Consider the following 16024-nt stretch of genomic DNA (forward strand, 5'->3'; position numbering starts at 1 on the left):
CGTAGTCCGTGCGCTTCGGCGGTGGTTGATGGGTGGGGCCTAGGAAGGCAGTAAGAAGGATGCCCATCAGCAACTACTCTTCAATTTATTGTCAAGTCAACAAGCATTTATTAAACTGCTGTGTGCCAAGCATGGTACTAAGTGCTGAGGATAGAAAGGCACCTCCCCCCTAAAAAATCAAAAACAAAAGCCAAACGAAAAAAACGAACAGTCCCTGCCCTGAAAGAGTTGAACATGCAAATGACTGTGGACAAACAAGGTATAATCCCATCAACAAACTTTTGTTTAAGTGCGTATTATGTACCAAGCACTTTAGTCACCTCTGAGGATGCAAAGAAAAGCAGAAAAAGTCCCTGATTTCAAGGAGCTCCCAGTGTAAGGGGGAACACAACAGCAAATATCTATGTACAGACAAGATATATACAAAATAAATTGGAGATGATCACAGGTGGAAGGCACTGGCATGAATTAAGAGGGTCTGAGAGCTGCCTATGATAAACCTTATAGATCTGGTTTATAGATAAGTGATTAATGGAGTGGGCTTCCCATTAATCAAAGAGGGGGAACTGATAAGATAGTGAAGGCTAGATACAAAATGGAGTTGGTTTGTGTGGGAATCAAGAGAACCAATTAGATTCTATTTTCAAGGACACTGACTCCATCTTGTGCTGCCTCATGTATTCTCTCCTCCATTTTGTTGTTTTTTCTGCAAATCATCCATGGGAAACTAGATAGTATAAGCCAGGAGTGGGGAACCTGCAACCTGGAGGCCACATGTAGTCCTCTAGGTTCTCAAGACCAGCCTTTTAAATGAATCCAAGCTTCACAGAACAAATCCCCTTAATAAAAAGATTTCTTCTGTAAAACTTGGACTCAGTCAAAAGGCCAAACCCAAGGATCCTAGAAGGCCACAGGATCCCCATCCCTGGTATAAGCCATCTATTCTTTCATAAATTCAGGTGGATGCAATTAATCGGTATCTCTCAATTCTGGGAAAAGAATGACCCCAAAACCTACTCACTCTACAGAAACTCAATCTTTCCCTTCCCAACATGGAAAGCCCCTAATCTTTCCTCCAATTAGAAATCAGATTACCTAATTTTGTATCCTGGTTTATATTCTGGTTGTTTTCTTTTAATTAATTGGTGTTATTTGATGAATTGTTTTTAGTACATAGACATTTGTCTCACTCTGTTGTCAGGGTCTTTGGACTGACTGGGGAATCCATTGACCTATTTATTATCCCTGTTATGCTAATAAATTGTACAGCTCAAATTGTTTCCTCAGTTATCATTAATTATCCACCAAATAGCAAACTATTATATAGCTCTTACTACGTGCCAGGTACTATGCTAAGAGTTTTACAATTATTATCTTATTTGGTTGTCACAACAGTCCTAGGAGGTAGGTACTATTATTATCCCTATTTTACAGGTGAGGAAACTGAGGCACACAGAGGTTAGGGACTTGCCTAGGGTCATATAGCTAGTAAATATATGAGCTCACATTCGAATTCAGTGTCTTTCTTAGTCCAGGCCCACCACTCTATCCACTGTACCATCTACAGATTAAGCAATTTGTTCAAAGTAACACAATATATGAATGAGAAGGGGGACTCTGACCCTAGGTCTTCCCAGCCTTTCCAAGTACCACAAACTGCTCCAGAACAAGGGGCATAAAGTAGGTACTCAATTGAGAGGGGGTAGGAGACAGAAAATCTGGGGACATCTTGGGCCAGGGAAGGGGGAAGCTTTCTGTTCTAACTGTTCTTGCTAAATAAGGTGCTGAAGGGACTTTGAGTGCAATCAGCAACCTCTAAATGGGAGAGCAAAGCTTGAATTATTCTTTCCTACTTATGGTTCTGGTTGGTTTCAATTGAATTGGATCAAGGGTAGGGAGAGGATCAGGGAGTCTGATCACCAGGGAGTACCTCACCCCTACAAAAAAACCAACAAAAAAAAACCTGAGGCTAAATCATGGTCCAGGAATGGGCTCATTACATGAAAGATGCAAAGTACCAATCAATCAAACAACAAGAATTTAGTAAGAGTTTACTACATACCAGCTTTGGGGATGCAAAGAAAAGCTAAAACATTCCCTGTCCTCAAGGAGATTACATGAGAGATACCACATACATAAATCAGAATGTCTATTATAAAAACAGAATACATGTTAGGTAAACTTAGAGAAGATAGCACAAAAAGTTGAGTGTGGGGGAGAATGAGGAAAGACCTCTTAGAAGAGGTGGTGCTGTGTCTTAAAGGAAGTTGGAGGTTCTGAAAATTTAAGGTTGGGAGGGAAAGCATCCCAGAGATGGAGACCAGTCAATGCAAGGACACAAAGATGGGAGTACCACATTTGAGGAACCACTTTGGCAGCTAAGTGGAAAATGAATTGGAATGGGAAAGACATGAGGCAGAGAAGGCTGTTACAATAATGCAGTTGAGAAGTGAGTAGAATCTAAAGTAGGGTGGTAGCTGTGTCAGTGGAGAGAAAGGGGCATGCAAAAGTTATAGAAAGAAATTAAAAGATTTGACAAATGACAAGACATGTGGAAAGAAGGAGAATGATAAGCTGAGGAGGCCACCAAGGTTGTGAGCCTGGGAGACCAGAATGATGGTCATGCCCTGGACAATAACAGTGAAGTTCAAAAAAGGAGAGGGTTTCGGAGGAAAGATAAGTTTTGTTTTGGATGTGTTGAGTTGGAGATACCTAGAGGATATCAGGTTTGAGTTCAAAGGTCAGGAATTCCCAATGTCTTCCTTTGAAATTCGTATACACAGGGTCTCTCCCTATTGTACTGGATGAACTTCAGTCAATAATATGGACAGTAGTAGAAAGTTATCCCTTCAAATGACCCTTATAGCCCAGCTGCTATCTGTGGTGCTCAGGGATCCATCGTGGAAAATGCACCAGTGTCCTGAGATCCTCACCGTGCTTATAAATTAATCTTTTGATCTAGGTTTGTTTGTGGGTTTTGGCCAGAAACCCTGAGGGTCTTCCCCTCCCAGATTGATTTTTTTTCCTGCACTAGGTTAAAGAGGCTGTGTGACCCTGGGCAAGTCACTTAACCCCATTGCCTCATCAAAAAGCAAAAAAAAAACCCAGTCCATTCTTTGCCTCATTTTTTTTTTTAGCCTAGCCTTAATCACTGAATGGACATTGTCTCAGTAGATCTGAGATCTGCTAAACCCCTTAGCTTAAAAAGGTCAAAGTCTTCCACCACATCTGGGTCATCTCCAGTCATCTTGATGTGTATCTGGCCACTGGACCCAGATGGCTCCAGAGGAGAAAGTGAGGGGGGTGACTTTGTGCAGCTTAAATCCAATTCACTCACATGTCATGGCATCACCTTTCTGCTGTCGTGGCCCTGTTCGAGAATGAGGGACAAACAACTACAACAACCGGGAAGACAAGGAAACGACCTGGTCATGCTGGAAGCACTTCCTCCTGCCCTGTGACTCCATCACAAGCTCATTTCTCCTCTCAGTATCCTCCCAGTCACCTAATTCTGTCGGTTCAGAGTCACTCTTGACTCTCCTTCCTTTGTCACCCCACCTCCCCCATATCCAATCAATTGCCAAATCTTGTAGTTTCTACCACCACAGCATTTCTTGTCTTCAACTGATGTGAGCATTGGTAGTTTTTTTCTTCCAGATGCCTTCAATGCACAGTAACTACTTCCCCACCTCCCACCCCCAAAAAAAGCCCACACCCAGAGTCTGCAGCTCAGTGCCATGCCATGTGCATGTCTCCACTTTCTCTTTTTGCTGGTCTTCAGAATCAACTTGTGTCACTGTCAGGCCTTGGTATGTGTGTATGAAGGGGTGTCTCCTCCATTAGCAACACCCTGCCTTTAGCTCACCCAAAGCCTCAATATCTCCACTGTGGCTCCAGAATGTTTCCTATAAAACACACTGAATCTCTTTTAAATGTTCCCATCCTAATGTGAGCAGAATGATTTTTGGCACTATCTTCATGTTAATCTCCTGAGACTACTTAGCCCCACATGCATTCAAAAGGGGGAACTGTTCAGAGAAAAAGAAAAACCCAGCTAAGTGAGGTGTTCTATATTCATATATTACAGGACTAGTCACAGATTTTGAGCAATCTATGGTAGGCTCCAAAAGGAAGTCACTGAAAGCAAGGGTGGAAAAGAAGAATGATGCTTACTCTTGGGGGGTTTGCTTTCCTTTGGTGGGATGGGGAAGGAGGGAAGATGCCCTTTGGGGTGCCATGGTAAGCGAGTATTGCTTGCGGATAGTGTAGCAGAAAGGACATTGAATGGACTCAGCACCATCTTGCCAAGTCTTCACTCTGCCATGAGAGCCAAAGGGGAGGAAGAAACACATGCCCAGGCTGGGGTATAAGGAGAAAGGGCCAAGTAGACTGATCATGCTGGCCAGACTATAGAGACCATGGGAGCAGAGATGGGAAATGCCAGAACCCTTGGTTACACTTGGCTGAAGCCTTTAGAGATGTTACCCTGTGGTAGGAGCCATAGCTACACCACACAGGCTAGCCTAGTTTTGCTCTAAAAAGTCAGTGGAATTGTCTTCAAACCTAATTGGTCCAGGAGATTAAAGCTTGAAACATTGCTGTAGCTTCCTGGTCAACTACACATAAAAGCCCAGTAGGAGGGGAATCAGGGTCCTTAAGGCTTGAGGAGGGCTGTGAATAAAAATATACTCCATCTTAGAAAAGGCAGAGGGGAGGAGATCTGAGCCCAACAGAATCAATGCTATATCCTTGCTGAACATCTTTTCTGTGTTTTTATTAAGTAAACTTCTTTTGTTAAATGTTAAATGATCTACAATTGTCTCGTTTTGTTTTAACCCCAAGCCTGAACCACTGGACCAGCCTGGGTCAATTCTGGCCCAGGACTGTGCCAGCCCTCCCACTCCCCACCCGTCTTCCAACCTGAGCTATTTCTACTATCTGATAAAAGGCTCTTACCTCTCTTTTAATCCTCCCCTCCCCCCTTCCAGGTCATTCCATCTTTTAATGCAAGACCTCTCGATCTGAAATCAACTCACAGTTGTAGAAGCCCCTATATGACATAGTGGATAGAGTACTGGGCCTGGGAGTCAGGAATACCTGAGTTCAAATTTGACCTCAGATACTTATTAGCTATGTGACTCTGGTCAAGTCACTTAACCTTTGTTTGCCTCAGTTTCTTCAACTGTATGTAGTGAATGTAGTGTGGTGAAGGCCCGGAGTATGTCAAGAGCTTGTCCTTGTTGTGTGGCTTGAAGGGAAGCAGAATAGACATCTCTAGCATCTTTCCCTACCACCCTTCTCCAAGGGTGATTTTCCTGACAAGAGAAGAAGTAGGATGTTGGGACCAGAGGCCACCATGCTAATCTCTTCAGAGAGAATGGATACTGGGATAGAACTGTATTCCTCTGCTTCCTTAAAAATTGTTCATCTAGAGGATATGATCAGGTTCCACCTAACTTTTGATCACTGTCATTTGGGACAAGGTTACCCCAAGCTCCATTTCCAAGGTTTGACCCCTTTCCCACAGAATACCAGTTCCTCAATGAACACACATAGATAAGAGCAAGGAAACCCATTTATCCAAATTGTAGCAAAACAGAAATCAGAGAAGATATACATAGAGGAATATATATCAGTTAATACAGAATGAAGGAGCTCTCCCATTGGAAGCGAGATAACTTAGCTCATCCAAAGACAGTGTCCCACATTTCACCCAAGGGGGAGCTCCTCAAAATCTCTAGAGTAGCAAGCTGGAAATAGAAACATTGTAGAAATTGCTTGCTCCTCCCCTGTCTTTTCCTTCAGCAACATGAAGTAGGGTTGGTTTCTTCCCTCTCTCTCAAAGCTGGAAGCTGATTCCACAAAAGACTCTCAATTGGAGAATCTCCAAAGAGAGACTCACTGAGAATTGACACCCTCACCTCTCTCTAATTCTGCCCAGCCCCTCAAGCAGGGTAGGGCATTCATCTCTTCCCATAAGGAAAGAATCCCATGCCAATGGGCTTTGGGACAAGGGTTACATGTAAAATGGGGATAATAACAGCTCCTATCCCTTCTGGTTGTTATAAGGATGAAATGAGATACTGGTAAAGGGCTTAGCCTAGTTCCTGGCACCTACTAGGTGAATTGGTTTCTTTGTGGCTCAATATAGCACCTAGTTGGTAGACTAAATAAACGCTTAATAAGCACCTACTATGTGCCAGGCATTGTGCTAAGCCCTGGGGATACAAAAAGAGGCCAAAGACAATTCCTGCCCTCAAGGAGCTTATAATCTGAAGGGGAAAACAATATGAAACCAAATATACACAGAACAAGTTATACACAGGATAAGGAGGAAATAGAACAGAGAAGGCAGAGACTTGAGGCAGGCAGACTTGTGAGCAGTGTGGTTCAATAAGCCAGGAGCCAGGTGATGAGAGCCTACACCAGAGTGTTGGCAGTGTCTTTGTGACCCAATGTAGCACTTGTGTCAGTCATTCCTTCCTTTTGGGTTGGGAAAAAAAGAAAGACCACTGACTTTGCAGTTAGAAGACATGGTTTTGAATCTTGACTCTGCCTCCCACTACCATGGACAAGTCACTTTTAACCTCTCAGGACTTTGTTTCCGCGGATGTAAAATGGGGGATTTGAGCAAGATGATCTCTAAACGCTCTTTCAGCTATAAAGCCTATTAATAGCCTCGGGACGGTGTTGCCAAGGCCTGTCAGGCGGAGTTCCTCTGGAAGAAATCTGCCTGGCAGGGCCTGCAGTGCAGGTGGTGGAACCAAACAGCAGAGGCTAGAGGAAGAAGAGGAATCCCTAGGTCTTCCACTGTACCCCTCAACCCCTATTCCCGAAGTCTCACTCCACAGCCCCTCCAGCCTTGGGCTAAGGCTTGAAGACTGGTGCTCTGGCCTGCTGCCTCTAACCGCCCTCCCCTCCCCACCACACACGCGCTCCCCAGCCCAGGCCATGCCCCGAAGCGGGTGCTGTGCCCCTGGCCTGCCCTTCTGTCCATCATGGGTGACATGAATTCATCGAGAACAGAGCCAGGAGCTAAATCTGTGCCTGTGTCTGATCTGGGGCATTTGAAGCCGTCAGCAGCCAGTCGGGGAGGTGCCCTTCTGCCCAGCAAGACCTTGCAAGGCGACCATGGTCAGTTTGAGCTTAGGCTGGGGGGCATATGGTGGGGGTGGGCAGTGACAAAGCAGGGCCCCTCTAGAGGACCTATAGGACCTTGTGCCCCTGGGCTGCCTCAGGGGATCCTTTGCCTGGTCACCTCAGGTAAAGACTGGAATCCAGGAGGTTAGGACTTTGAGGGTCTTTGTGGGCATTTCACTGACTGCATCAGGGAGGGCAGGGGTATTCTGGGTGGGACTGAAGCCCTAAATAAAAACCCCTAGTGTTTTAAGGCACAGCAGCCAGGCGGGCGTGTGGGAGTGTTGCCAATGCTTATTTAACAAGTCTTTAGGAAGTGCCTATTCTCTGCAATGCCCTCCACTAAAAATGTCCTCAGAAGCTTTGCTACATAGCAAGTAGACCACCCTGGGTTCTCAAAGACTGTACCAGGGGGCATCAACTAGGAGGACGAGTTGTGAAGCTGGAAACACTCTAGTGGATGGACCGGGCAGTTTAAAAAAGCTAATTATCTGGTTGGTTACAAGGTGGTGAAGGTCTCAGCCACCTCACTCTCAAAGGCTATTTATTGTCAGAGGATGGTCTCAGTCTGGGTTGGTGGAGGGAGTTTATATGGAGAACTTTATAGCTCCTGGGAGACTGTAGTATGTTCAAGGCACTATATGAGATAAAGATGAAACAAGACCATTCCTGCCCTCATGAAGCTTACAGCCCAGCAGTCACCCGTAGATGTACATAGGAATATCTATCCAGGGTCTCCATGTCAGGGCTATAACTAGAAATGTTGCCATAGCTGCATATGTATAGTTTATATCAAATTGCTTGTCTTCTCATGGTGAGGGGGAGGGGAGGGGGGAAGGGAGAGAATTTGGAACTCAAATTTTAAAAAAAATGTTAAAAATTTTTGTCTACATGTAATTGAGGGAAAAAATTAAATGTAAAAAAAAAAAGGCTACCATAGGATTGGGGGTGGGGATAGTGGTGGTGGTGATACAGAGAATAGTTCGTTCCATTTGACTGCAATCATGCTGTGACTGGTGTTGATCAGTGTGTCAGAAAGTCTGGCTGGGACCCATTGACTTCGTATGAGAAGGATAGGAACCTTGAAAGGTGGCATCCAGGAGCCTGGCAAGGGAGACAGTTGCACTGCGTTGTGAAGGGCTAGTGGGAATTTGATTGAAGATGCAGTAGTAGCTGGAAGGAAAATGTCCATAGGGAAAAGTCTCTACTCCCCCTCCCTATTTCAGTGTCCTGGGGACACCCCCTTGCAGTTATGGCTTGGCTCCATGTGAAAACCTTCTTCTAGTAAGAATCCCCATCTTCAATGTATTATTTCATTGTGTGTGTATGTATGTACCTATATATACATATATACATATGCATATACGACAGTGTATTTGTACTTGTATCTGTGTCTCTATGTCTGTGTATAAATGTTCGTGCATGTTGGTAGGTATGACTGTGACCATCTCTCTGAGTCATAGGTCTCATTTCTTTATCGTCACTTAGCACAGCAGCTGGTACATAATAAGTGCTTAATAAATACTAGTTGATTGGCTGACTAGTCAGAGGACATATTTATAAGAGGACTGTATGTTGTGGAACCAGAAGAGACAATCTGGTCCAATTCTCTCATTCGACATATGAGAAAACTGAGTCCTAGAAAGATGTCACTTGTCCAAGTTTAACTTCTGACTAAGTTTAGTCTCTTTCTATTATATCTTACTGCCTCTGTGTGTATAGGTATCTGTATATGTGAGTGGATGTGGCTATCTCTATGTCTCTGTGTATATGTTTCTGCCTTTGGGTGCAATTGTGTCTGTGAATAGCGGGGGTGATGGATTCTGTTTTTGAAGACTCCATTTCTTTTTAATCTCTCCTCTCTTTGAAATACAGCTGGAGAAGGACACGAGGAATTATAAAGCTCTGGGAACTCCAAAACACACCTAGTCTAGGCACAACTGGTCCCTGCCCCAGCCCCTAAACTTGAAAATCTCCCTCTCTCTTCTGGCTGAAGAATCCTTGGACCATGCTATCCCCTTCCCCTTTCCTGCCAGAGGATCCAGCTGTGTCTTAGTCACTTAGTTGTGCCTTGTATTCAGAGAGAGAAAGAGACAGAAAGAGAGATAGACAGAGACAGAGAGAGACAAAGAGACAGAGGGAGATACACAGAGAGAGACAGAGACAGAGAGGGACAGGAAATGAGCCTTCCTCTCATTGAGGCCCCACAATGACCCTTTGCCTACTTCATTGACCCTCCAGTCACATAGGAAATTTTCAGCCCCTCGACATGGCCACCTGGGTTTCCTGCCCCAAAAGAGAAGCCGGAGGCACCGGGGGAAGGTGAAGACCTGGCCCCAGGATGACCCCAGTAAACCTGTACATCTCACAGCCTTCCTGGGCTACAAAGCTGGCATGACCCACACCCTGCGAGAAGTTCACCGGCCTGGCCTCAGTGAGTGAATAACAGGTGCTTGGGTAGGAGAACAAGGGATCATTACTTAACTGGGACATAGTTAATCTTTTGTAGTAGAGCTATAATGTGGAATTATGTTCTGTCTGGAAATTATTCTGCCTAGGGGCAGAAACAGCTGGGTGACTGGGGACCACAGAGGTCAGTCTTATTGCAGGTTTAGTAACACTGGGAAGGAAGACTGTATTTGTCCCTCATCCCCTAGAGTACAATTTTCACCCCTATAGGCACTTCAGGGGAGAAGGTAGGCTCAGGGAGAGGGATACTATGGTAATGAAACAACAGGGATGGGGACCAAGGGATGGTGCCCTTCAGTATCAATGACCAGCCAAAGACTGTGAATCAAGACACAAGGATGGAGGCCAATGAAGGGGGAAATGTGCCCCCACACCCAGCCTAGATATTGGCACCCTGGGGCAAACAAAACCCTATTCACTGAAGGCTAGTTATGGCTTTTGCCTTTCAGACTTGGAATCTGAACTAATAACTATTTTTATTGCATTATGATCTATAAATAATGTATTTACTATTTCTGCTTTTTACATTTGTTTGTAATAGTTTCGTGCCCTGATACATGATCAATTTATGTAAAAGTTCCATTCGCTCTAAGAAATACTTGTATTCTTTTGCAGTCCCATTTAGAAGACACCATAAGTCTTTTAGCTCTAGTTTCCCTAGAATTTGTTCAGTTCAATATCAGACGCAGAATCTGAAAGGTGGAATGATCCTTATATTTCCTCTATCTGATGTAACCTCCCACTTGATGTAGAAATCACCTCTATAGCATCCTTGACAAATGGTTATCTAGCTAGCTTCTGTTTGAAAACTTTAGTGATTGGAAGCTAACTACTTGTTGCAGTAGCCCATTCCACTTGTTAGGGATTTCTTTTTCATACTGAGCTGAAACCTGTATCCCTGTAATTTTTAATTACTAGTCTTAGTTCTTTCTTCTAGGGTTAAGCAGAACAAGTCTAACTCAACTTTCCATTGAGTGATAGTCCTATAGATATATGAATAGCTTAAGGATCTTCTAGTGTGGCCAACATTTTATGGGTGATGAATACATTTTGGGGCCAACAATCCCCTCTACCCCCAATGTTATACCTCTCATCTACTCACAGTGACCCTCAGGAGCTGCGATTACAGGCTCACTCAGGTCACCTGACCTTCCCTGGGTCCCTCTCTCCTAGAGGTGTCCAAAAGGGAGGAGGTAGAGGCTGTAACCATTGTGGAGACCCCACCTGTGATCGTGGTAGGAATCGTAGGCTATGTGGCCACCCCTCGGGGCCTTCGGAGCTTCAAGACTATCTTTGCAGAGCATCTTAGTGATGAATGCCGGCGCCGCTTCTACAAGAACTGGTGAGTGGAACCACCAAAGCTAGAGTGACCAGGGACCAATGTGCCCATGTGATAGAGTGACCTTGGTATAGTGCAACCCTGGGGAAGGGGGGCAATGAATGAATTTTGGCTGGAGTGACCAGTGAGATCAGAGTAGATCCTGAAGCTGGAATTCCCTCAAAGACCAGAATAACCATGGGAACTGGAGTGACCATTAGGCAGGGTAGACATAGTCCAGAATGACCACTGAGCCCAACCAGGGGGACTAGCATGACCATGGGAGTTGGAATGACCATCAGGCAGGATGGATATACTCTTGAAGGACCACTGAGTCCCAGTTGACCATGGCAACTAAAGTGACCACTGAACAGGATTCATGGGGTGAACGGGACCCTTCCTACCCTTAGGTACAAGAGCAAGAAGAAGGCATTCACCAAGGCCTGCCAGAAATGGCGAGATGAAGATGGGAAGAAGCAGCTGCAGAAAGACTTTGCATCCATGAAGAAGTATTGCAAGGTCATCCGTGTCATCGTCCACACCCAGGTCAGTCTGGCTGCAGCTCTGGAGGGCTCCTATTCTGGGCAGGTGTTGAGCCCCCATGGGGCCCGTCTCAGCTCAGCACTTGTTTCAAATGTCAGGCTAAAAATAACCGGTGAGTGAGTCCCAGCTCAAGGGAGGAATCTGCCAAGTTGTGCAGTTCTGTGGGTTAAGACGAGGAATAAACTTTGTCTTGGGGTTAGGGTTCTTATGCTCTGCCCCATAGCTAGGCTGTAGATACCTTAGGATAAGTCCTTTCCATAGCTTTTTGCCTTAGTTTCCCTACTTCTAAAACAGATATACAATTCCTTGAAAGGAAAGAGGGAAGTGGAGTTTAGGGGTCAAGTGACAATATTTATAAAGCTGAGGAAAGGAGAGTGGAAATAGAGGCAACACAAGATCATTTCCACTGACTGAGTGGGGGTGGGGAGTGGGGGGTGGGAGGGAGAGAACTGGTTGGGACAATTGGAAAATCTAGGAATCCAGAAGTCATTGTGATTTAGAATATGTATGATACAACTCTTTAAAAATTTATTTTTTATTTTTAACATTCTTTTTCTTTTTAAATTTTGAGTTACAGATTCTTTCCCATCCCTCCCACCCAACCCCCACCCACTGAGAAGGCAAATAATATGATATCAGTTATACACGTGAAATCATGCAAAACATTTCCTTATGAGCCATAGCTCCAAAAAAAGAGGCAAAAAAGCCATAAAGAAAGCAAGAAAATTATACTCCAATTTGTACTCGGTTCATCATTTGTCTCTTTGGAGGTAGATAGCATTTTATCATCATGAGTCTTTTGGAACTGTCTTAGATCGTTGTATTGATCAGAGTAGCCAAGTCTTTCACAGTTGATCATCATTACAACATTGGTGTTGCTGTGTACAATGATCTGGTTCTTCTCACTCCACTTTGCATCAGTTCATATAGGTCTTGCCATGTTTTTACTGTAACTACCCCCCCTTGTCATTTTTTAAAAATTTAAAAAATTTTTTTTTTGGTTAGGCAATTGGGGTTAAGTGACTTGCCCAGGGTCACACAGCTAGTAAGTGTCAAGTGATTGGTCCGAGGCTGGATTTGAACTCAGGTCCTCCTGACTTCAGGGCCAGTACTCTCTCTACTGCACCACCTAGCTGCCCCCCTACCTTGTCATTTCTTGTAGCACAACAGTACTCCTTCAAAACGTGATGTAACTTTGAAAAAAAAATCTGACAGACATAATTTCTGAATTCTGCTGTGCTTAGATTGAGGCTAAAATAAATTTGCCTCCTCTGAGTCTAGCCTGATAGTCATTGAGGGGTCTGATGCCATGACAGAACAAATCAGTTTGGAATCAAACATTGGCTCTGAATGCATGGTACGTCTTGCTTTTCCTATAAAGTTGCCTATAAACTGGATACTACAATCTTAAATCTGCCCTTTCACAGGATCCTTCTGTGAACTGAAGTATCCTTCTCTAAAGCTAATAACCACCCTCTAAAGTATTCTGGGGGCAATTCTAGCTGTTCCTATGGGGAGGGAAAGGGTTGTGCAAAGGGACTCCTGCCTACAATGCCCAAGGTATAAGGTGCCCTTAGACGATAGAGAACTGGAGGTGCCTGTATGATCAGGTTGGCACCACCTGGCATCTATCTGGCACAGATGAAGCTGCTGCCATTCCGGCAGAAGAAGGCTCACATCATGGAGATCCAGTTGAATGGTGGTACCATAGCTGAGAAAGTGGAATGGGCGCGAGCGCGGCTGGAGAAGCAGGTGTCTGTGCACACAGTCTTCAGCCAGAGTGAAGTGATCGATGTGATTGCCGTTACAAAGGGCCGTGGCATGAAAGGTGATGTCCCAACAGTTGGTCTGAGGGAAACTGAGGTTGATGCAGAATGAAAGAAAGGAAAGGCTTCTGAGATGAGGCCAGTCTTATACTAAATCAGTATTTTTTGAGCCTCTCTGCTTTCTTAAGCTAAAGTGGTTAAATAAGGGAAAGGAGATCCTGATCCCTACTTTATGGGGTTAGTGGGGGAAGACAGAGAAGGAGAAGACTCAGACTTTGCACTAAGGGACCTGAGATACGCGACAAAGTTCATACAATAAAAATAGAACAAAGCAGGGAAGGCTGGATTGTATGGCTAAAATGGGACATCAGGGTAAGCTGAAGGGGTTAGGGAAGATGTCTTGGAGGAGAAGGGACCTGAGCTGACCCTTGAGGAACAACTTAGCTCCTTTGAAGTCACTTGACTGGATGGGTGCATATTGCAATATTTCTGCTTCCTCTAACCCTGTCAGTGAAGCAGGCCCACTGGGGGCTCCTAAAAAAGACCCATTCCTTTTCTTTCTCTTTCCAGGGGTCACCAGCCGTTGGCATGCTAAGAAACTCCCACGAAAAACACACAAAGGACTGCGTAAGGTGGCCTGTATTGGGGCCTGGCACCCTGCAAGGGTGGGCTACTCCATTGCTCGAGCTGGCCAGAAAGGTTACCATCACCGGACAGAGCTCAATAAGAAGGTGCCCACAGCTTCTAGTCATTCCCTATCGCTGTCCTTCTCTCCCCTCTATACACTCATTCATTTATTCTATGCATTCATTCATCTATTCACTGAGTCACCCATTCATTCATTCATTCATTCTTTCATTTATTAGTTGATGTACTCACATATTAATTCATTCACTTACTCATTCACTGACACATTTATTTACTCATTCACTTATTCTTTTGTGAGTTTTTAGCTCAGATTGGTACTAAATGGATTTGTAATACCTACTTACTCCATAACCAATCTCAGGAAGAATGAGTCTAAGAGGCAGCTAGATAGAGCAAGGAAAAACTGGACTGGAGGTCCTTATTTAGCAAGGAACACCTTGAAAGTGAACTGATAATTTACCTCTGAGAAGTGATCGTGCATATTTGTGACTTCAGTATTCCTAGCCTCTAAAGAGCAGGTGGTAGGGCAAGGCCCAGTGATTAACTTCTGAGGGGGCCTGACTACCTTACTCTCATGTCCAGATCTACCGAATTGGCCATGGGATCCATGTGAAGGATGGGAAAGTGGTTAAGAACAATGCATCCACCAGCTATGATGTGACAGACAAATCCGTCACACCCCTGGTGAGTGGCAGACTGGGTGAAGGGCCCCCACCCCTCCAAATCCTGAGAACCATGTACTGCTTCATGTAATGCCTGAGAGCTTTTGTCTCTGTCTTGGCATTGACCAATGATCAGAGTGAGTCTTTGGCTCTCTGACCCTTCAGTTGGAGGGTAAAGGTGGGAGGCAGAGGTATTTTGTTCATCTGAAAGGCCTAATTTGTTCAGCCCAACCTTTGTGTCCTGTCCCCCAAGTCTCTGTGGCCTCTGTGTTCCAGGGGGTAGAAGGGAGGGTAGGAAACAGGAAGATGAACAGCTGTGGCCTCCCCTCTCCTCCAACTGGACATACCCCCTTCTTATTTGTGGTTCTGATCCCGGTGCCCAACGTGTCCTAGGGGGGCTTCCCACACTATGGTGAAGTGAATAATGACTTCGTGATGCTGAAGGGTTGCATTGCTGGGACCAAGAAGCGTGTCATCACTCTCCGAAAGGTCAGGAAAGACTCATGAGCTGATTCTGGTTCTGGTCTGTGGTTTTGTATTTGGCTTCTATGCTCACAAGAAGACAGAGGAAGAGGAGGCCAGGACCTGCCCTCCAGTCCCCACACTTGGGAGGCAGAGGAGAAGCAGATCCAGGCCCTAACTTCATAGTTGGTGGTCAGGGTGGGTGGTGGTGAGGTCGGCACAGAGACAGTGGTAACGCAACAGCACAGAAGAGGGTGCAATTGAGAGGCTCAGACTCAGGGCTTTAGGGGCTCAGAACTGGGAGATAATTGAGGACTAGAATGGTCAGAGAAGACTTCTTGGAGGAAGTGGTCCTTGATTGGTAAAGACATTTAGGCAGAGGGAAAGGGAATTCTAAACCCACTACTAAAGATAGGGTCAGAGTTGGGTTGGGGATGAGGATGGGGAACAGGGGAGGGGTGTAGGGACAATTTCTCATATCATAGATCAGAGTTCAGAGTTAGGCCTTGGGGATTGTGACTCTAACCTTCCTTAGGCTCTATTTTGAGCCCATGTGCCTCCTACCCCCATCTCCTTCAGTCCCTCCTGGTGCACCGAAGCAGGCAAGCTCTGGAAAACATTGAGCTAAAATTCATTGACACCACCTCAAAGTTTGGACATGGAAGATTCCAGACAGCTCAAGAGAAGAGAGCCTTCATGGTAAGCTCTGTCTCAATTCTTTACCCTGCTAGTCCTAGATCCCTAACTTCCCATTGGCCTAAAAGCCCTCCCTAGCCCCTAAAACCTTGAATTCTCCTGAATTCTGAATTCTCCTAGTGTTAGCTTCTAACTAAAGGCCAGGGAGATTAGCTATCAGAGGAAGCAAGCAAGCAAGATAAAGAGAGGGTAGGGAACAGTGGGAGAAGAAGTCTGGCTTCTCCCATAAACTCAGACCCTTGTTTGTATGTCCCTGCCTCATACAATGAAGGAGAGGCTGTTAGCCTAGCCCTGGGGGAGGAGGGTAGGCAGAAGAGGGGTTT

General features: G+C 45.1%; 1 protein-coding gene across 1 annotated transcript in view; it reads left to right on the plus strand.

Moving 5' to 3' along the window:
• Nucleotides 1–234: 234 nt before the first annotated feature.
• RPL3L (ribosomal protein L3 like) overlaps nucleotides 235–16024 on the plus strand; it is a 16229-nt gene continuing 439 nt past the window's right edge. Inside the window, exons 1-12 of the mRNA XM_027862701.1 lie at nucleotides 235–259; nucleotides 6659–7002; nucleotides 7074–7165; nucleotides 7239–7263; nucleotides 9379–9571; nucleotides 10780–10948; nucleotides 11335–11470; nucleotides 13109–13295; nucleotides 13804–13964; nucleotides 14464–14565; nucleotides 14937–15032; nucleotides 15585–15704. Of these exons, the coding sequence (XP_027718502.1) occupies nucleotides 235–259; nucleotides 6659–7002; nucleotides 7074–7165; nucleotides 7239–7263; nucleotides 9379–9571; nucleotides 10780–10948; nucleotides 11335–11470; nucleotides 13109–13295; nucleotides 13804–13964; nucleotides 14464–14565; nucleotides 14937–15032; nucleotides 15585–15704 (1650 nt within the window). The remainder of the gene's footprint in view (nucleotides 260–6658; nucleotides 7003–7073; nucleotides 7166–7238; nucleotides 7264–9378; nucleotides 9572–10779; nucleotides 10949–11334; nucleotides 11471–13108; nucleotides 13296–13803; nucleotides 13965–14463; nucleotides 14566–14936; nucleotides 15033–15584; nucleotides 15705–16024) is intronic.

The sequence above is a fragment of the Vombatus ursinus genome, unplaced genomic scaffold (genome assembly GCF_900497805.2).
Source record: "Vombatus ursinus unplaced genomic scaffold, bare-nosed wombat genome assembly UNPS02014770.1, whole genome shotgun sequence".
NCBI lineage: Eukaryota > Metazoa > Chordata > Mammalia > Diprotodontia > Vombatidae > Vombatus > Vombatus ursinus.